A 22,835-nucleotide genomic window follows, 5' to 3' on the forward strand; every position below is an offset into this window, starting at 1 on the left:
CGGCCCTTTGAGCCAACACCGCCATTCAATGTGATCATGGCTGATCATTCTCAATCAGTACCCCGTTCCTGCCTTCTCCCCATACCCCCTGACTCCGCTATCCTTAAGAGCTCTATCTAGCTCTCTCTTGAATGCATTCAGAGAATTGGCCTCCACTGCCTTCTGAGGCAGAGAATTCCACAGATTCACAACTCTCTGACTGAAAAAGTTTTTCCTTATCTCAGTTCTAAATGGCCTACCCCTTATTCTTAAACTGTGGCCCCTTGTTCTGGACTCCCCCAACATTGGGAACATGTTTCCTGCCTCTAACGTGTCCAACCCCTTAATAATCTTATACGTTTCGATAAGATCTCCTCTCATCCTTCTCCTCCATCTGTCACAGTAATAATTACAAGAGCAGCAGTACTATTGGTGATGGCAGGCTGCTAGATCCATGTGCAAACTTTGGATGAGTCATTAATCAACTTGCCATGCAGGTGAATCAGCTGGACTGGAAGCAACACTGAACGCTCTGTTAGATGTGAAGATAGTCACAAAATGCTGGAGTAACTCAGCGAGTCAGGCAGCATCTCTCCAGAAAAGGAATAGGTGACATTTTAGGTCGAGACCGTTCTTCAGACCTTTCTTCAGCATATTCTGCAGCGTGACTTTAGAGAGCTCGGAAGAAGGCTGAATAGCAGAATCTCCAGGGTGGTTATCTCCGGTTTGCTTCCAGTTCCTCGTGCTGGTGAGGGCAGGAACAGGGAGAAACAGGACCTGAATGTGTGGCTGAGGAGCTGGTGCAGGGGGCAGGGATTTAGATTCTTAGACCAATGGGATCTGTTTTGGGGTACGGGTGAATTGTACAAAAGGGATGGGTTGTACCTCAACAGGCGGGGGACTAGCATTCAGGTTTGCCACTGCTACACGGGGGGGGGGGGGGGGGAGGTCAAATGGGATAGACAAGGATAGAGTTAAAGGGAAAGAGAGTATAGGGAAAGTTAAGAAAGACCCCATAATTACCGGGACAGAAAGCTCACGTAGAGATAGGCGAGTATGGCCAAATGTAATAGGAATTGATGTGGAAGCTGACATGAGTAATGGATTGAAAATATTATATTTGAATGCGCGAAGTATAAGAAGTGAAGTGGATGAGCTTGAGGCTGAGTTAGAGATTGGTAGATATTACATTGTGGGGATTACAGAGACGTGGCTGCAGGAGGATCGGGACTGGGAACTCAATATTCAGGGTTATACATCCTATAGAAAGGACAGGCAGCTGGGCAGAGGAGGTGGGGTAGCTCTGTTGGTGAGGGATGAAATTCAGTCCCTTGCGAGGGGTGACATAGAGACTGACGATGTAGAGTCACTGTGGATAGAGTTGAGAAATTGTGAAGGTAAGAAGACACTAATGGGAGTTATCTACAGACCCCCAAACAGTAGCCTGGATATAGGGTGTAAGTTACAGCAGGAGTTAAAATTGGCATGTAACAAAGGTAATGCCATTGTGTTTATGGGGGATTTCAACATGCAGGTAGACTGGCAAAATCAGGTTGGTTCTGGACTCCTAGAGATGGAGTTTGCAGAGTGCCTCCGAGATGGATTCTTAGAGCAGCTTGTACTAGAGAAGGCAATTCTTGATTTAGTGTGTCCAATTAACTAGATTTACTAAGGGAACTCAAGGTAAAGGAACCGCTTGGAGGTAGTGACCATAATATGATTAGTTTTAATCTGCAATTTGAAAGGGAGAAGGTTAAACCAGGAATGTCAGTGTTGCAGTTGAACAAAGGGGACTATGAAGGCATGAGAGAGGAGCTGGCCAAGGTCGCCTGGAAAAGGATCCTAGCAGGAATGACGGTGGAACAGCAATGGCAGGAATTTCTGGCCATAATCCAGAAGATGCAGGATCATTTCATTCCAAAGAGGAAGAAAGATTCTAAGGGGCATAAGAGGCAACCGTGGCTGATAAGGGAAATTAGGAATGGAATAAAACTAAAAGAAAAGATGTATAACATATCAAAGAGTAGCGGGAAGCCAGAGGATTGGATAACTTTCAAAGGACAACAGGAGTTAACAAAACGGACAATACGGGCTGTAAAGATGAAGTACGAGGGGAAGCTGGCCAAGAATATAAAGAAGGACTGTAAAAGCTTCTTTAGGTATGTTAAGAGAAAAAGATTAGTAAAGTCAAATGTGGGTCCCTTGAAGGCAGAAACGGGCGAAATTATTATGGGTAACAAGGAAATGGCAGAAGAGTTGAACAGCTACTTCGGATCTGTCTTCACTAAGGAAGACACAAACAATCTCCCATATATACTAGAGGACAGGGGATCTAGTGAGACAGATGAACTGAAAGAAATTTGCATTGTGAGAAATAGTATTGGGTAGACTGATGGGACTGAAGGGTGAAAAATCCCCAGGGCCTGATGGTCTGCATCCCAGGGTCCTCAAGGAGGTGGCTCTTGAAATCATGGACGCAATGGTGATCATTTTCCAATGTTCAATAGATTCAGGATCAGTTCCTGTGGATTGGAGGGTAGCTAATGTTATCCTACTTTTCAAGAAAGGAGCGAGAGAGAAAATGGGGAATTATAGACCAGTTAGCCTGACATCAGTGGTGAGGAAGATGCTGGAGTCAATTATTAAAGAAGTAATAATGGCGCATTTGGATAGCAGTAAAAGGATTGGTCCAAGTCAGCATGGATTTATGAAGGGGAAATCCTGCTTGACTAATCTTCTGGAATTTTTTGAGGATGTGACAAGTAAAATGGATGAAGGAGAGCCAGTGGATGTAGTGTATCTAGACTTTCAGAAAGCCTTTGATAAGGTCTCACACGGGAGATTGGTGAGCAAAATTAGAGCACATGCTATTGGGAGTAGGGTACTGACATGGATAGAGAATTGGTTGGCAGACAGGAAGCAAAGAGTAGGAATAAACGGGGCCTTTTCAGAATGGTAGGTGAGTGGAGTGCTGCAAGGCTCGGTGCTGGGGCCACAACTATTTACAATATATATTAATGATTTGGATGATGGAATTAGAAGTAACATTAGCAAGTTTGCAGATGACACAAAGCTGGGTGGCAGTGTGAACTGCGAAGAGGATGTTCGAAGGTTGCAGGATGACTTGGACAGGTTGAGTGAGTGGGCAGATGTATGGCAGATGCAGTATAATGTCGATAAATGTGAGGTTATCCACTTTGGTGGCAAAAACGAAGAGGCAGATTATTATTTCAATGGTGTCAGATAAGGTAAAGGGGAAATGCAACGAGACCTGGGTGTCCTTGTACATCAGTCACTGAAAGTAAACGTGCAGGTACAGCAGGCAGTGAAGAAAACTAATGGCATGTTGGCCTTCATAACAAGAGGATTTGAGTATAGGAGCAAAGAGGTCCTTCGGCAGTTGTATAGTGCCCTGGTGAGACCACATCTGGAGTATTGTGTGCAGTTTGGGTCTCCTAATTTGAGGAAGGACGTCCTTGCTATTGAGGCAGTGCAGCGTAGGTTCACGAGGTTAATCCCTGGGATGGCAGGACTGTTATATGAGGAAAGATTGGAAAGACTGGGCTTGTATTCACTGTTTAGAAAAATGAGAGAGGATCTTGTAGAGACGTACAAAATTGTAAAAGGACTCGACAAGCTAGATGCAGGAAAAATGTTCCCACTGTTGAGGGAGTCGAGAACCAGGGGCCACAGTCTAAGAATAAAGGGGAGGCCATTTAAAACTGAGGTGAGAAGAAACTTTTTCATCCAAAGAGCTGTGAATTTGTGGAATTCTCTGCCACAGAAGGCAGTGGAGGCCAATTCATTGGATGAATTTAAAAGAGAGTTTGATAGAGCTCTATGGGCTAGTGGAATCAAGGGATATGGGGAGAAGGCAGGCACAGGTTACTGATTATGGATGGTCAGCCATGATCACAATGAATGGCGGTGCTGGCTCGAAGGGCCTAATGGCCTCCTCCTGCACCTATTTTCCATGTTTCTATGTTAAACCAGTGCCTGAGGAAAGGAGGTGCAGAGAGTGGTGTTGACATCGTCCTTAATTCCCTTTCATTGTGATGCTCTGTGCGAAACTTAACTGTGTTTGTATTCAGTTCCAAATAGAACAGTTAAGACCACTGGATTGCAATGCACATTGAGGAGGGAGGAGGAAAGAGCAGAGACTCAATGAACATAACTGGTGCCATAATTACACCACCTTCTAAAGACAGGAGCAAAAACAGAGACGCAAAATTTAAAATCGAGAGCACTCTAAAATGTTAATACTACAATAAGTTGACAGTTCCCCCACAACATGCTGATGATTTTAAGCCCGAAGAAGTTAGGTCCTTGAGTGTGTGTCAAAAATGACACAACTGTCAATGGATACACACAGTTCAAGTCCAATCTCCTCTCTACTTTTTAATAGTGTCTAAAATAAAAGCAGAATATGCAGGAGATAGTCATTGGATCAGGCAGCATCTGTGGAAAGTGAACAGCTCATATTTCATTTTAATGACCCTCATCAGAAAAATGACATGTTGTTTCCTTCCACAAAACATGCCAGTGCTTCCAGCATCTTCTGTTTTTGCTTCCGATTTCCTGCAACTGTTGTTATTTGCATTGTTATTTCTCGTGGGATTTTGTGGTTGCAGTTTGCAGTGGCTACCTGCAGTTTGATTCATTTACAGCTAACAACAATTAGAAAGATGAATAGCCTCATTGAAGTTACTAAAAACCTCTGTGCATCTTGCAATCCCTGCCCTCACCTAATGTCAACGTGCAGGGTAATGTAAGCCAGTAGACATCTCCTGCTTGGTCTGAATGCTGCTTGTGGAAAAACAGACGATGCTGATGAACTCAGAAGTAATAAAACACAAGGATGGCGAATGTCAGCCAGTTCTGCAGGATCACCCATTGCAGCGCACTGCAGCAGAAGAGGGTTGCCAGAAGCAAAAACCATCAAAGGGGTGGCTGGAGAGATCAGGACACAGCCTTTCTGAGCAATTCCTGGTTAGAAAAGAATGTGATTAGGACCAGGAATTAACTAAACTGAAACAAACTGGGATGAATTCCTTTTCTACCTTAGGTAGACACAAAATGCTGGAGTAACTCAGCGGATCAGGTAGCATCTCCAGGTACTTTCCCCTGCAACTGCAGGAAATGCAACACCTGTCCCTTTACCTCCCTTTATCTCCCCCCTCGACTCGACCCAAACTGTCTTTCCAGGTGAGGCAGAGGTTCACCTGCACCTCCTCCAACCTCATCTATTGTATCCGCCGTTCCAGAGGCCAACTTCTCTACATTGGCGAGACCAAGCGCAGGCTCGGCGATCGTTTCGCTGAACACCTCCACTCAGTCCGTCTCAACCAACCTGATCTCCCGGTGGCTCAGCACTTCAACTCCCCCTCCCATTCCCAATCTGACCTTTCTGTCCTGGGCCTCCTCCGTTGACAGAGTGAGGCCCAGCGCAAATTGGAGGAACAGCACCTCATACTTCGCTTGGGCAGTTTACACACCAGCTGTTTGAGCATTGACTTCTCCCGCTTCAGGTAGTCCCTGCTTCCCCTCTTTATCCCCTCCCCTTTCCCAGTTCTCCTACTAGTCTTCCTGTCTCCGTCTACATTCTATCTTTGTCCTGCCCCTCCTCTGGCATCAGTCAGAAGAAGGGTCTCGAACCGAAACGTCACCCATTCCTTTTCTCCTGAGATGCTGCCTGACCTGCTGAGTTACCCCAGCATTTTGTGTCTACCTTCAATTTAAACCAGCATCTGCAGTTTTTTTTTCTTTTTCTTTTCTTCCTTCAGTTCTCTTCCTTCCTTGCCCTCACCACACATGCCACCCCAAATTCTTTGTCCCTTTATACGATCTTCCGCTTATTCCTGCTGATTCTATCTGTATGCTACACAACTGTAGATGTGTTATTTGTATGCAAGTTACACAGATAAAAGACAATGAAATGCAGCAGCAATATCAAACTATCTGAAGCCTATGCAAAGGTGCACGCACTCAGAACAGAAAATATAAGTCAATGATATTCTTAATACAGATTACAGACAGACATATCCAACAAGGCTCTGATAAACATCTCACTGTTGAATTGCAATCAGCACATTGCATTATGAAAAGCATGTTTAAAGATCCACAACTTTTTGGAGCCAATGCAGTATATGTTTTGTTGGGACAATGGAACATACTGCTTTAGAACAGGTGAATAGTGGCTGAGAAAAAAGTCACAGAGATCAGTGAGTAACACACAGTGTGGTATAGATTCAGCATCAAAGTCCATGTTCTGTGCAATTATTCAGCATTTGGTGCTCTAGGATCTACCGATATCCTACCTTACAAATCTTAAACAATGAATCTTGTCCATCCCCGTCAGTGTCCTTGAAGTAATCATGGGCTGGAAAAGTTCGATTGATATCGCGGGTGATGACATTCTCCTGAACAGAATCCTGGATTAAAATAATGAAACAAAATGAGTGATTTTTGAACCTAAAATTGGTTGGTTTTCTCTTTGCATGGTGTTAGGCATCACTGCTAAATAACATAAAACATATCACACACGACTCAGTGTGGGGCAGGGATACATTGCTTCATAAAAAGAGGTGTGATCTGCAAAACAATCAGACAAGATAGGGCATCACAATGACAAACTAACAGGTTTGTGGTTGATTACAGGAATTGGGACATTATGTTACAGTTTTACGAGATATTTGGAGTACTGAGTGTACCTCTAGTCACCCTGCCTCAGGAAGGATGTTATTAAACTAGAAAGGGTACAAAAAGAGTTTGCAAGGATATTACCAGGTCTGGAGGTTTTGAGTCATAAGGAAAGGCTGGATAGAATCTGTCTTGTTTCCCAGGAGAGTAGGAGGGGGCTCATGTTGTCGACCTCCCCGTGGTGAGCCCTGTCAACTGACCTCAGTCAGGCGAACGACAACAAACAGAGACAGCAGAAGCAGAAGCAGCTTCATAACTTCTGCTGCCTCAAACGCAAGAAGATGAAGGAGAGTAGGAGGATGAGGGGTGACCCGATAGAAGTTCAAAAAATCATGAGAGGCATCAATCAGGTGGATAGCTCAGTCTTTTCCTCAGGGTAGGGGAGTCGGAAACTAGAGAGCATAAGTTCAAGAGGGGAAAGATTTACAGGGAACCAGAGGGGCAACTTTTTCATACAGAAGGTGGAATGTACATGGAATTAGCTGCCAAAGGAAGTGATAGAAGTAGGTACAATTATGACATTAGAAAGACACTTAGACGGATGCATGGATAAGAAAGGATTGAAGGGTTATGGGTCATGTGCAGGTAAGTGGGAAAAGCTTGGTTAAGCAAATTGGTTGGCATGGACAAATTGGGCTGAGGTGACCTGCTTCCGTGCTGTATAACTCTATGACTCGATGGGAATAGACAATAGACAATAGGTGCAGGAGTAGGCCATTTGGCCCTTCGAGCCAGCACTGCCATTCACCATGTTATGGCTGATCATGCACAATCAGTACCCCGATCCTGCCTTCTCCCCATATCCCTTGACTCTGCAATCATTAACTCCATCGAACTCTCTCTTGAAAGCATCCAGAGAATTGGCCTCCACTGCTTTCTGAGGCAGAGAAATCCACAGCTTCACAACTTTCTGAGTGAAAAATGTTTTTCCTCATCTCCGTTCTAAATGGCCTACCCCTTATTCTTAAACTGTGGCCCCTGGTTCGGGACTCCCCCAACATCGGGAATGTTTGATGATGTTGTTTGGTTCCCAACTCCATTTTAACTGGAGAAATCAGGTGAGTTTGAGTTGAAAAGGCACCCGTTAGAATGTGCTGAAACATTTCCAGAATATCCAGAAGAAGCAGGAGAAGGTCTCCTGTGGACCACAAGGAAACATGAGGCCATCCTAATCTAAAATGTTACACTAAAAGGCAGAAGGCACAATCACAGTGCATCCAATGTGGCAAAGACAACATTAAAGGCATAAAATTATTTTGAAACAATCAATGGTAGGTAGGTAGGTAGCCTGGCTGTATTAGTACAGTGGGTGTAAAGGAGTGAACAAGGTCTCATGGGCTGGGACAATATCTGAATGTTTTTGGAAGAATGTCTGACAACTAGGGCCAGACTCACCCTTTGGAGTCCGTCAAAAATGAAAGGATGGAAAGACTTAAAATTGATTAGAACCGTACAACTTATTTTTATTGGAAAACACTGAACAAGACCCATCAAGAGATTATTTTTAAGATTGTAACTTGCAGGACAGATAATAATAATAATAATAATAATAATAATAATAATAATAATAATAATAATAATAATAATAATAATAATAATAATAATAATAATAATAATAATAATAATAATAATAATAATAATAATAATAATAATAATAATAATAATAATAATAATAATAATAAGTACTTTATTCATCCCACAACAGGGAAATTTGCAGGGTTACAGCAGCAAAGTGGATAGCAAAAATAAATAAGCATTCATTAAAAAAATTAAATAACAGTAATTATCTTGATTTACTGGTCTGCTGGGAGCAGTGCTGATTGTGCAGTCCGACGGCAGCAGGAAGGGAGGATATTCGATATCTCTCCTTCACACACTTGGGGTGAAGAAACCTGTCACTGAAGGAGGTGCTCAGTGCAGTGACAGTGTCCTGCATGGGGTGGGAGCAGTCGTCCAGGAGTGATGATAGCTTTGCCATCATCCTCCTCTCTCCCACCGCCTGCACTGAGTCGAGGGGGCATCCCAGGACAGAGCTGGCCTTCTTGATCAGTTTATCCAGTCTCTTCCTGTCAGCAGTTGAGACGGCCCCATAGCAGAAGCGTCCACGTCGCGGGGCTGGAAACTGGAAGTGTCCTGAGCTAATTCTGCTACCACCATCGTCTATTGCAACAAGTGATGGCTCCCACTGATTGTCGTCGGAAGCCTGCGCCCTTTTCAGGACGGACGATGACAGCGATGTCAACGTTTGAAACATGGATGATGGACACGAAAGAAGAAGAAGAGGCAGTTGAGATGCTGCTGCTGCTGACAGGAAGAGATGCAGATAAGAACAAATCAGTGGATGCGGTGTATTTGGACTTTCAGCAGGCCCCAACAGAAGTTATTGAACAAAATTTGAATATGTGGGGTTGGGGGCCGATATATAGCACAGATGACGAGGACTGATCAATGGATAGGAAACAGGCAGCAGGAATGAATGGGACATTTGGGGGTTGGGGGGCTGCGAGTATTGGTCCCTCTGGTGTTCACAATCTACATCAAAGATTTGGATGAGGGGTTCAGGAGTATTGCACCCATGTTTGATAATGTTACAAAGCCAGATGGGCTATTACAAGGGTAAAGAAATGTTTCATGGATGAGTGGGTGGACTAGGGCCTAGCACAGGGAATATAAGGTAGAAAAAGAATAGCAGTTTTTTTTTAAATGGTGCGGGTTTGAAGGTGTTGGCGTTCAGAATACCTTTAGCCACAAACCACTTGAAGTTAATATGCAGCCACAGCAAACAATAAGGAAGGTAAATGTGGTAAAAACATGTGGTAACCCTAACCCTAACCTTTGAGTTGCACACCAGAGTAAAGTGATCTTACTGCAATGAATTGCCTCTGGAAAACGCTGATGATAGGAGGGCTGTGTGATGCTAGCTTGGTTTTACTCTCATCATTAGCACAGCCTGACTTGCGAGGCACATCCTAGAACCCTGCATTTCACAACTTTTATATTCATAGTAACATAGAAACATAGAAAATAGGTGCAGGAGGAGGCCATTTGGCCCTTCGAGCCAGCACCGCCATTCATTGGGATCATGGCTGATCACCCACAATCAGTAACCCGTGCCTGCCTTCTCCCCATATCCCTTGATTCCACTAGCCCCTAGAGCTCCATCTAACTCTCCTTTAAATTCATCCAATGAATTGGCCTCCACTGCCTTCTGTGGCAGAGAATTCCACAAATTCACAACTTTCTGGGTGAAAAAGTTTCAATAGGCAATAGACAATAGGTGCAGGAGGAGGCCATTCGGCCCTTCGAGCCAGCACCACCATTCAATGTGATCATGGCTGATCATTCTCAATCAGTACCCCGTTCCTGCCTTCTCCCCATACCCCCTGACTCCGCTATCCTTAAGAGCTCTATCTAGCTCTCTCTTGAATGCATTCAGAGAACTGGCCTCCACTGCCTTCTGGGGCAGAGAATTCCACAGATTTACAACTCTCTGAGTGAAAAGGTTTTTCCTCATCTCCGTTCTAAATGGCCTACCCCTTATTCTTAAACTGTGGACCCTGGTTCTGGACTCCCCCAACATTGGGAGCATGTTTCCTGCCTCTAATGTGTCCAACCCCTTAATAATCTTATATGTTTCGATAAGATCCCCCCTCATCCTTCTAAATTCCAGTGTATACAAGCCTAGTCGCTCCAGTCTTTCAACATATGACAGTCCAGCCATCCCAGGGATTAACCTCGTGAACCTACGCTGGACTGCCTCAATAGCAAGGATGTCCTTCCTTAAATTAGGAGACCAAAACTGCACACAATACTCCAGATGTGGTCTCACCAGGGCCCTATACAACTGCAGAAGGACCTCTTTGCTCCTATACTCAAATCCTCTCGTTATGAATGCCAACATACCATAAGCTTTCTTCACTGCCTGCTGTACCTGCACGCTTACTTTCAGTGACTGGTGTACAAGGACACCCAGGTCTCGTTGCACTTCCCCTTTACCTAATCTCAGACCATTGATATAATAATCTGCCTGCTTGTTTTTGCCGCCAAAGTGGATAACCTCACATTTATCTACATTATACTGCATCTGCCATGCATCTGCCCACTCACTCAACCTGTCCAAGCCACCCTGCAACCTCCTAACATCCTCTTCGCAGTTCACACTGCCACCCAGCTTTGTGTCATCTGCATGATTCCCTTGAGAATTTCATCGTTTTTTAAGTTATGCTCTCTCTCCTTGCTAATCCGGTAACCCATTGATCAAGTTCCTTCAGGATATGGAGGTAATCAGTATCGACCCTGCTTACACCATCCACAATCCACAACTGTTATAGCACCCTCACAGGCACTATAAATGGAGGCAAATTACACAATGCATGTACTGGTAATTCTGCAAAAACATGCTTCCATAATGAGAATCGGATTCAACACGATTCCATTAACACCCTCTTTTACCTAGCTTGCCATCGCCTTTTACTATTTAATCCGTCTGGTCTTCTACCCAGAACCTTCCCTTTTATTCTCTCCACACACTCTTTTTCTATATATTAAAATCTCAAGACTTCCTCGGCCTTGATGATAGGTCACAGACTCGAAACCTGACTTTGCAGGTGCTGTCAGACCTTTAGTTTAGTTTAGAGATACAGTGCGGAAACAGGACCTTCGGCCCATTGAGTCCGCGGCGACCAAGGACCCCCGTACACTAGCACTGTCCTACACACTAGGGACAATTTACAATTTTTACCAAAGCCAAATAACCTACAAACCTGTACATCTTCGGAGTGTGGGAGGAAACTGGAGCACCCGGGGAAAACCCATGCAGTCATGGGAGAACGTACAAACTCCACACAGACAGCACCTGTAGTCAGGATCTAACCCGGGTCTCTGGCGCTGTATGGCAGCAACTCTACCGCTGCGCCACCGTGCCGCCCTCCTGAAGATTTTCAACATTCCTTCTCTTTGTCTGAAAATTCCGACATCCACATTTTGCTTTTGAATTTTTTTAAAAATTAGATGTGATTGGGTTAAACAGTAACAGTTGGTGAAGACAGATGCCAAATCATGTGAATTATCTTCATGGTTCACAGACTTACATGAGCATTCTGAAATGTTATTAGTTTATAAATGTCATTTACATTGACATTTACAAGTCAGTTTTATTTAAAAATTCACTGCATTACATTGTCCTTATTTTTAATTTGACCATTGATGACTGATTGCAAAACAGACTCCTTACTGGTGATCTGTGTGTGAGTTTTCTACCTTTTTTTCCAGCTATTCAACCTGCAAAATGCTCACGGCCAGATAATTATAGATTTTGATGTGATTTTAGTTTAAACATGGAGTAATTCCAGGAGCTGTAAAAACAGGGTGAAGTATTAGTTGGACACTTGAAAAGTGATTATTGTACAAAAGTAAAATTAAGCAGAAACACAATTACGTTAAAACATATAGATTAATTATGTAAAAAAATACCATTGATAGGTGAATGATAACGGTCTGTAACTATTATCCTAAACACGGCAGCTGTCCTGAAGATGTGTATTGCAACTTAATAGATTTACAGCAGTCCCTTGGCTTTTGAATTATTAATATAAAACAAATTGTGAAATAACATACATTTCACAATTTCAAGCAATCCAAAAGTGCTTTAGCATTATCATTGGTAACTATGGCAGAGCAGGAAACAAAGCAGAGAGAACCACCTAGTAACTACACTTAGCTTCTTGCACCATGTGTAAGATATTTGCCTCAGCCAACACTCCCTGTTATCTTTCCCATACTTGTATCATGTGTATGAAATACTTTAGCCTCACTTTTCTGCTTCAGAAGAACGTGCAAGCAAACAATAATAATAATAATAATAATAATAATAATAATGCATTACATTTATATAGCGCTTTTCTAAACACTCAAAGACGCTTTACAGGGTTTACTAAAACATAGAAAATAAAATAAATAGATAAATAAGTAAACGAACAGAAAAGGAAAAAGAAGGTGAGGTGATGGTCAGTGTTGAACAATGCCTTTTTGTTGTGCTTCTGGCCTTCCTGATCTATACATCAGTGGTCCGCATCTGGCACAGTGCCGCGTCCAGCTGTGCCGGCATCTGACCTCCAGCTCTTCTCTAGCATCCGTGTTTCAATGTCATGTCGGAGGGTTAGGGTATCATTTTGCAGCCAGTGGAAAATTCATCCCTCTTGTGCTTACTGTTGCCACTACAGTATTGAGATTATGAGTCTCACTGGAAGCTGCTACTTCGGGTTGGAGGTGTCGGAGGAGAGTTGACCCGTGAGGAGGGCAGAGCAGATATCAGAGATGAAGGGGAAGGGATAAAATAAATAAATACTGATTTTTCTTTTAATACTTATAAAAACAGAAAATGAAATAAGAGCACCAGAAAGCACTGTGAACAGTGTGGTTCTAACAGCGTGAAGCCTGGCTAACATCCAGATCTCTCAGTGAGTATAGGTTATCCTTCGTGGTGTCCCATAAGTAATCACATTTGATCTTTCCCTAAAGACCAAACACTCCTCCTTTATCAAATCAGCAGAACCATTTCTTACCCAAATAAAAAGTATCAGGCCTTAAAACAGCAACATAAAGACGGTGGCGCAGCAGTAGAGTTACTGCCCCAGAGACCTGGGTGAGATCCTGATTACGGGTGCTGTCTGCATGGCGCTTGGATGTTCTCACTGTGACCGTGTGGGTTTTCCCCGGGTGCTCCGGTTTCATATCATATCATATCATATATATACAGCGCGGAAACAGGCGTTTTCGGCCCACCAAGTCCGCGCCGCCCAGCGATCCCCGTACATTAACACTATCCTACACCCACTAGGGACAATTTTTACATTTACCCAGTCAATTAACCTACATACCTTTCTTCCCACGCTCCAAAGACGTAGGTTAAGTGGTCTTAGCTAAATATTGTAAATTGTCCCTAATGTTAGTGCACAGGGGGGAATCACTGGTCGGCGCAGCTCGTTGGGCTGAAAGGCCTGCTTCCAAGCTGTAGCTTGGACCCTCTCTTCCCCTCCCCCTTCCCAGTTCTCCCTCTATCTTCCTCTCTCCACCTATATCTTTCCTTTGTCCCGCCCCCCTGACATCAGTCTGAAGAAGGGTCTTGACCCGAAAAGTCACCCATTCCTTCTCTCCTGAGATGCTGCCTGACCTGCTGAGTTACTCCAGCATTTTGTGAATAAACTAAAACTAAAATAGTCGCAAAGAAATGTGAAGAAAGTCATAATATCAATATAATACCAACACAAAGCACAAGAAGAAAATTGTAAGAATTTCCAAATAAGAAATTTATTTCCAAACCGATGGGGGTGTTCTTGATCAACGTGAGCCCCTTTAAAATGGATAATGGTATTGATGTTAATATAATTTAAGGAAACTGTTATTGCATTTACAATGAAGAGAAGACTTTCTTCTCCCAGTAATGAGAAATCTTTGATTTCCCGAGAATAGCAATAAATCATTGATCGACTCTCCAAACAATTAAGCAAAAGAACTGTAATAAAGCAAATAACTGTAACGAAATGATATCCCAGTGCCTGCTGTTTGCTCGCCAAGAGGTTTGTTAACAGTAGATGAGAATAGTGAAGCACTTTTAAAATCTCCTGTCTCATCACCCATTCCTTCAGATTGGAAAACCATGCATCGTTCTGTTATTTAGGAAGGATTAGGAGGAAACTAGGTACTTATCACTGACATTCTAACATCTGTCCTTTAATTAAGTGACGGAAAATGTTGAGTTGCTTGCTTTTACAGATCGTGATATGTGACGAAGCTCATGGAATTTTTTAAGGAGGTGATTAAAGTGGATAGGAAATTTATGGAAGTTATCTGTTTAGTTTAATTAAGAGACACAGCATGGAAACAGGCCCTTCAGCCCACCAAGTTTGTGCTGCCCACTGATCACCCATTCATACTAGTTCTGTTATTCCTCTTTCTCATCCACTCCCAACAAATTCTGGATAATTTTTTTATTCGAGAAGCCAATTAACCTATGAATCGCATGTCTTTGGGATGTGAGAGGAAACTTGAGTACATGGAAGAAACCCACGTAGTGACAGGGAGAATGTGCAAACTCCACACAGACAACACCCGAGGTCAGGATTCAACCTGGATCTCAGGCGTTGTGAGGGAGCAGCTCTACCAGCTGTTTAGACTTCCAGAAGCCATCTTATCGGGTAGCCATGGTATCGGGTAGCCACATTGGTCATGGACAGTTACCATTCTGTTTAGTACATCTAGCTTTAACCTGTTCCCCAGGCAATGCATCTTGATGAAGAGGTCTCAGGCAGAACAAGGTGTGCAGTGGCCAAGCTTCATGAAAACCAAACTGCAGCAAAACTGCATGTTGTTGATGACCATCACTGAAGTTCAGCACTGCATGACAGAAATTACTGAAGGTCACAGAGAATGCTTGCTGCTGCATGACTCTGGCATTCTGTATACACTGACCAACTGATAGAAAACAATCAACAACGGGCTAGTTCAGAAGAAAGGCCATCAACCTCAAACATTAACAGTTTCTCTTTCCACAGAGACTGCCTGAACTCATGAGTATTTCCAACAATTTGTTTTTATAATAGACTAGATCAAGTGGACCCGTTGGGCCCAAACCTCTTCTGCATTGGTGCAGCACCATCTCCTCCCCCCCTCCCCTCCTCCCTCCCCCTCCCCTCCCCTCCCCTCCCCCTTCCCCCTCTCCCCCGGATTCCATCCCCCTCAACCCCCCTTATCCTCCCTCCTCCCCCTCCCTCCCCCTTCCCCCACCACCTCCCTCCCTCCCTCCCTCCCCCCTCCCTCCCCAGGAGATAGATTTAAACTTTTAAATGTGAATAACTTAAAAAATATAACCGATTTCAATGAAGCACTAAAGGGATGACTGTGAGTAAGGTGGGCCTAAAATTGTTGCGCTATCGTGTACCGTTTTGGCTGTAGTTCAGGAACAAACAAACAAGAGTTTTAGTATGTAGATTTCAGCACATTAGCCTTCATCAGTCAGAGTACTGAGTATAGAGGTTGGAAGGTCATGTTGCAGTTATATAAGATGTTGGTGAAGCCACATTTAGAGCATTGTGTTCATTTTAGGGCACCATGTTACAGGAAAGATGCTGACAAGCTGGAAATGGTGCAGAGATTTACAAAGATGTTGCCAGGCCTCGAGGGTCTGAGCTTCAGGAAGAGGCTGAGCGAACTAGGATTCTATTCCTTTAAGGAATAGGAGAATGTAGGGTATTCTTTTAAAAGTGTACAAAATCATGAGAGGAATAGATTGGGTAAACGCATGGAGCTTCTGGCCCAGGGTAGGGGAATTGAGAACCAGAGGACATAAGTTTAATGTGAGAGGGAAAAGATTTAATAGGAACCTGAGGGGTAATTTTTTTACACAAAGAATGATGGATATATGGAATGAGCTCTGGAGGAGGTAGTTGAGGCAGGTACTATTGCAAAGTTTACAAAACATTTGGACAGGTACAGGTGCTCCTCAACGTACGATGGGGTTACGTTCCGAGAAACCCATCGCAAACCGAAAATATGGTACATCGAAATGGATTTAATACACTTGATCACGTGGCTGGAAGCGAGCTGCGGCTTGCTACGGGACGCTGCCGTTTGCAGCATCGCAAAGTCAAAATATTGTAAGTCGAAGCATCATATGGCAGGGAGCATCTGTACATGGATAGGATAGATCTAGAGGGATAAGGGCCAAATGCAGGCAGTTGGGACTAGTGCAGATGGGACATGTTGGTCGGTGTGGGCAATTTGGGCTGATTGGCCAGTTTCTATGCTGTATGACTCCATGACAATGAGGGTGACATATTTGATTAGTTTACAAAGTATTTTCCAAAGTCCTCATCCCCCGCTGTCTCTGTTCTATACATCTGGGTGTCAGAAGTCAGATCTGTTTTCACTGAGCATGGAAAAGTAAGCACAGGAACAGGCCCTTCAGCCCACAATATCTGTGCTGAATATGATGTCAAGATAAATGAATCCCTTCTGCCTACATGTGACCCATATCCCTCCATAACCTTTCATGAGGGTAAACTCTTGGAAAGCAGCGGCCAAGTTGGAGTACCTGGACAGGTGATGACATTGTGCACCAAACAACTGGCCACATTCTTCACTGACATTGCCAACCTCTCACTTCAATAGTCTACTGTCCCCATTTGCTTCAAGGAAATCTCCATCATTCCAGTCTCCACGAAAAATAGTGACCTGTGTTAATGACAATCGGCCAGTAGCTCTGACATCAATCATAATGAAGTACATTGACACACTGATAAAGGTCCACATCTTTGTGGGTCTTCCGGGCAATCTACAAAAATGAAAAATTGATCTGGAGAGGACATCAACTCTTTAGCACGACATTGAGCTCTGGATCACCATGACAATAATAGCACCCGTGTCAGCTTGCTAATCATTAACTATAGCTCAACATTCAACATCATAACACTGAATAATCTCACCCCTAAACTTCTGGATCTTGCACTTGGGCCTTCATCTGCAACTGGCTTCTGGACATCTTGACCAGCAGACCACTGTCAGTTCAGGCAACAACCCAGCTCTTTACACCCACGCTATCTAGGCCTTTCATTATTTAACCTTTTCTTTATCCAGGCCTTTCATTATGGGACCCAAAACTGCTCACAAAGAGTATCTGACCTAAGATATTTATTCAGTTTGTTTTTCCATACATGGTGTCTGACCTATTGAGTACTTTCAATATTTTCTGCTTTCATTCCATTTTGTAAAGCTGGGTTACATCCTCAACGATGAAAGGTAAAAAGCCCGGCTATGAAACTGGTTACAAATTCAGTATTATAATCTCAGCACCAATAGGATTCTGTTTAATGCTGCAATATATATTCCTGTCTATGGTTGGAGGTAAGGGAATTATGCTGAAACCTCAGAGGAGTGCAATTAATTAAATACAGACAGCTCTTTTTGAAAGGTAACTTGCGGTATGATGGGCACTGTGTGATATTACTTCCCAGGTTTATTCTGCAGCAGCCTCTGGCGCTACAAAGCAAAAATTAATTGAAAAGGACAAACCCAGCTCACAACTTCACTTGTTCACAAGCTGAAATAAAACGTGGGAATTTCAGAGTGGCAGAACAACATCAGGAGAGTACCTCTGGTAATAGTCTGAGGTATAAAGATTTCAGCTGGAGTGGGAACTTCATTCTCAGGTGAGGTTGTGCAGGAACTGGTGGATACCACAAATCCCTGAGAAACTACTGATTTTTTTCCCCCAGAGTTAGAATCATAGAGACATACAGCAGGGAAACATGCCCTTTGGCTCAACCCATCCATGCCGACCGAGATGCCTCTTCTAAGCTAGTCCCATTTGCCTGCGTTTGGCCCATATTCTTCTAAACCTTTCCTATCCATGTATCTGCAGACAAAAGATAGACACAAAATGCTGGAGTAACTCAGCGGGTCAGGCAGCATCTCTGGAGAAGAGAAATCGGTGACGTTTGAAACAGAGAGTTCATGTTCATGTGTGATGAACAACAAAGTGGACGAACTCCAACTTCTGTGCCACACTAACAAGGACCTCTCTCGAGCTGCTGCCCTGTGCTTCACTGAGACCTGGCTGTGTGTCGACCCCGGACAACTGACAACGTGCTGCAACTGGCTGGCTTTCAACTATACAGAGCGATGCAGAAGCAGTGGGAAAATCAAGAGGAGGTGGAATATGCGTCTACACTAACCAGGACTGGTGCAGCGACATCACGGTTAACTGTCTAACTTCTGCTCCCTCGATCTAGAATCTTTCTTTATCTACTGCAAACCCTTTTATTCTCCGAGGGAATTTACCTCTTTTATTCTCGCTGGAGTTCCCCCCCCCCCCCCCACACCAAGCCTGCGTACGTGAGGCGCAAACGCAACTCGCTGACCAGGTATTGAGGGTAGAGAGTGACTTCCTGGACTCCATGGTCATTGTTTTGGGGAACTTTAACAAGGCCAACCTCAGTCGTGAGCTCCCAAAGTACAGACGTTACCTGCCCCACCAGAGGGGTGAGGACACTTGATCACTGCTACACTTCAATCAAGAACGCATATCGCTCTGTTCCTCTGGGTCTCTCCGATCATTGTTTAGTTCACCTTATTCCGACCTACAGGCAGAAACTAAAATCTGCTAAACCTGTGGTCAGAACAACGAAAGGTGGACGAGTGAGGACATTGAAAAACTACAGTCCTGCTTTGGCTGCACTGATTGGAATGTGTTCAGGGAAGCAACCACAAGCCTCGATGAATACACAGACACTGTGACATCCTATGTCAACTTTTACGAGGACAGTTGCATTCCCACGAAGACCCGGATCTGGTTCAACAACAACAAGCCCTGGTTCACAGCAGAACTCAGACAGCTCCGCCAGTCAAAAGATGAGGCCTGCAGGATACAGACCTCTACAGGCAGGCCAAGTACAAGCTGAGAAGAGGAATCAGAGCTGCCAAGGAAAGGTACTCTGAGAAGCTGAGGAGCAAGTTCTTAGCTAATGACTCATCTTCAGTTTGGAAGGGCTTGCAAGAAATCACCAGCTACAACAGGAAAACCCCACGCTCCTTGGACAATCGCCAGCTGACCAACGACCTGAACGAGTTTTACTGCAGGTTCGAGAAACAGCAACATAATCCTGGGATCCCCCCCCACCCACCCCAATCATCACTTCACACGTACTCACAGACTGGCTCCAGTTTGCAAAGAGTGGACCCTGCCCCACCCACTCCTCCACAAGCAGCTCTCTCTCTCTCTCTCTCTCTCTCTCTCTCTCTCTCTCTCTCTCTCTCTCTCTCTCTCTCTCTCTCTCTCTCTCTCTCTCTCTCTCTCTCCTCTCTCTCTCTCTCTCTCTCTCTCTCTCTCTCTCTCTCTCTCTCTCTCTCTCTCTCTCCTCTCTCTCTCTCTCTCTCTCTCTCTCTCTCTCTCTCTCTCTCTCTCTCTCTCCCTCTCTCTCTCTCTCCCTCTCCTCTCTCTCTCTCTCTCTCTCTCTCTCTCTCTCTCATGGCAGAAGGACCTATTTGCTCCTGTACTCAACTCCTCTTGTTATGAAGGCCGACATGCCATTAGCTTTCTTCACTGCCTGCTGTACTGTATGCTTACTTTCAGTGACTGATGCACCAGGACATCAGAAAACATAAATTAAAAATAGTCATTTAAAGTTAATGACCACAGAAAACCGGCAAATGTGTCACCGGCTGCAGATAACAGTAAGTTTTAATGAATTAACTTTAAATGCTGAAGGCTGAGTATCTGGAGAAATAAGATGTTCTAATGGTAATGTTGTCTGTTGTAGAAACAGGGTCGGCACAGTGCTGCAGCAGTACACTTGCTGTCTTACAGCAGCAGAGACCCGGGTTCGATCTATAGGTGCTGTCTTTAGGGAATTTGCACGTTCTCCCCTGACCTCTTGGATTTTCATATCATATATCATATCATATATATACAGCCGGAAACAGGCCTTTTCGGCCCACCAAGTCCGTGCCGCCCAGCGATCCCCGTACATTAACACTATCCTACACGCACTAGGGACAATTTTTACATTTTACCCAGCCAATTAACCTACATACCTGTACTTCTTTGGAGTGTGGGAGGAAACCGAAGATCTCGGAGAAAACCCACGCAGGTCACGGGGAGAACATACAAACTCCGTACAGTGCAGCACCCGTAGTCAGGATCGAACCTGAGTCTCCGGCGCTGCATTCGCTGTAAAGCAGCAACTCTACCGCTGCGCTACCGTGCCGCCCTGCTCCGGTTTCCTCCCACAGTCCAAAGACGTACAAGTGGCTGAATGAACTGCTTTAATACAGCATGAAGATCAGGCCAGTGAGTTAAAAGTCAGGCATCTTATACCTTAGACCAGGTTTACGGGTACAGTACTCTGAAATCACACAACAGTGCACATCTCAACGTAGTGCCCAGGTACTTGAGTACTCGGCTCACAGGCTCAATTAAACTCTCATGATGTACTGCTGGCAATAAAATACTTAACTTCCCCTAAATATTAGTCTGCAATGGATGTGTGAACTTAACATATGACCCAATGCTAATAAAAAAAACCAGCTTCATTCCATCAAAATGGAGAGTTGACGGAGTCCATGGTAAATTGTGCTTGGGATCTACTGTAAGGAAATTCAAAATGCGGATAAAGTCCATAAAACAGAGTGTAGAAACAAGGAACTGCAGATGCTGCTGTACTAAAGCTGGCGATAAGGACATGTGGTTTGGAAGGGGATTAAAGTTCATGATTTAGGACATGGGGTGTGGTTGGGGATTAAATTATCATGATCAGAGAGAGTAGACATGGGGTGTGGAAGGGGATTAAATGTTCATGATCACAGAGAGTGGATATGGGGTGTGGAAGGGGATTAAAGTCCATGATTGGGGAGAGTGGACATGATTGGGGGAGTGGAAAGAAATTAAAGTCCATGATCAGGGAAAGTCGACACGTGGTGTGGAACGGGATCTCATGGGAGGCGAGGCCCGTTGTTGAACAGCCAGGCTCTTTGGCAGGAAAGGGGTGATTTTGATGACCTAAATTAATTTAATCTCAGTACTCATTGTTCGATTGAGAATTAAAAAATCTGAACCCTGTGCAACTACATTCTTTTATGGTCCAATTCTTAACTACACTTTTCTTAGCAGATCAAGTGAAGAGAAAGGAGGCTGCAAAGGTCACAACAAAAGCTGACAATTCTCCCAGGACAGTCTCCTTTCTATTATTAAATTCCAGCGATGATCCACACACAAAGCATACCACTATTTCACCAAAAACATAGCCAGCATTAGTTTGGTTTAAAAATAATTGAGAGCATTAGCATTAGTTTGAAACAGATGCTGACATGTCCACTGTTGCAAATGAAGAACATAACATTTCATTACATGAAGTCACCCAGGGTCTGATCTCTTGAAATTGCCTGCCGGCTAGAATGTCACTCAATATTAAGGACACCTTGTGCATGGGGGCATGGTGACAGATTACATTGGAAAATAGGACCCATGAAATAGGCAATTTTGATGAGCTGAATAAATTCAATACAAAAACACGAAAACAAAGAACTGACAGCCCACAGATACTTACAATAGGCTGTGTCCCAGGATCTGGTTCCAGGTGAATTGTGATCAGTCCTTAAATCCCACACAGATGTCCCACAGATCCTACAATCTTCTAAGACTGCTAATTCCTCTTACAATACCAACCGCCACACAGCTGCCCCAGATCACAGCTTTGACATTGTGGTCCCACAACTTCATCCTCATGAGGGTCAGTTCTGATATGGGCTGAAACAGTTTCAGTAGCTATCCTCACCTTCACCCTCCCATCCCCTCACCTGGCTCAATATGTCTCCTTTTTTCTTCAGTGCGTCTCTATCCATCATTCACCTGCCGCTGTCTCACAACTCCAACCCCTTCCACTACATGGCTCCATATGTCGATCATCCTTCACCCCCTCCTAGGTCCACCTACCACCTACTGGCCCACTCTCAGCACTGATGCAAGGTTTCAACCCAAAATGTTCCAAAGATAGACACAAAGTGCTAGAGTCAGCAGGCCAGGCAGCATCTCTGGAGAAAAAGGATTGGTGACATTTCGGGTCAGGACCTTTCTTCTGCCTGAAAGAAGATGAGGGAATGGAAGTAAGAAAAGGCCAGAACAAAGCAGGATGGGCAACAGATGATCAAGGAAGCGTGAAGCGTGAAGCCCATAATGGCCCATTGTTGGCTGGGGAAGAGGTGATATCGAAGGGATACATGGATGCGAACAGTGGAACTAGTAGGATGACTGGGCTGGGGGAGTGGGGAAGGGAGGAATTGAAATGGTTACTTGAAATGAGAGAAATCAACCTCTACTTTCAGTCTGAAAAAGGGTCCCGATCCTTTTCTCCAGGGATGCTGCCTGACCCACTGAGTTACTCCAGCAATTTGTGTCCATCCGGTATATACCAACATCTGCAGTTCCTTTTCCTCTCCCCCCATAGATGCAGCTTGACCTGCTGAGTTCCTCCAGCAGCTTGTTTGCTGCCATGTATTTGCTGTAAACCACAGAGCCTCCACTGTAATCCCAGCGGTCTAGAACAGCCTATAGTCTTGCTGTTCCCTGACACAGTTTAGAGGGTCACAGTCCAGCACTATGGGAAGGG

The 22,835-nt window shown here is 44.2% G+C and overlaps 1 protein-coding gene across 3 annotated transcripts in view; it reads right to left on the minus strand.

Annotated features, from left to right (window-relative positions):
* rabgap1l (RAB GTPase activating protein 1-like) overlaps positions 1–22,835 on the minus strand; it is a 252,872-nt gene that overhangs the window by 124,690 nt on the left and 105,347 nt on the right. For all 3 annotated transcript variants that reach the window (XM_078407465.1, XM_078407464.1, XM_078407466.1), the window contains exon 14: positions 6,297–6,410. In XM_078407465.1, coding sequence (XP_078263591.1) covers positions 6,297–6,410 — 114 coding nt within the window. The remainder of the gene's footprint in view (positions 1–6,296; positions 6,411–22,835) is intronic.

This window comes from Rhinoraja longicauda, chromosome 11 (assembly GCF_053455715.1).
Source record: "Rhinoraja longicauda isolate Sanriku21f chromosome 11, sRhiLon1.1, whole genome shotgun sequence".
Lineage (NCBI taxonomy): Eukaryota > Metazoa > Chordata > Chondrichthyes > Rajiformes > Arhynchobatidae > Rhinoraja > Rhinoraja longicauda.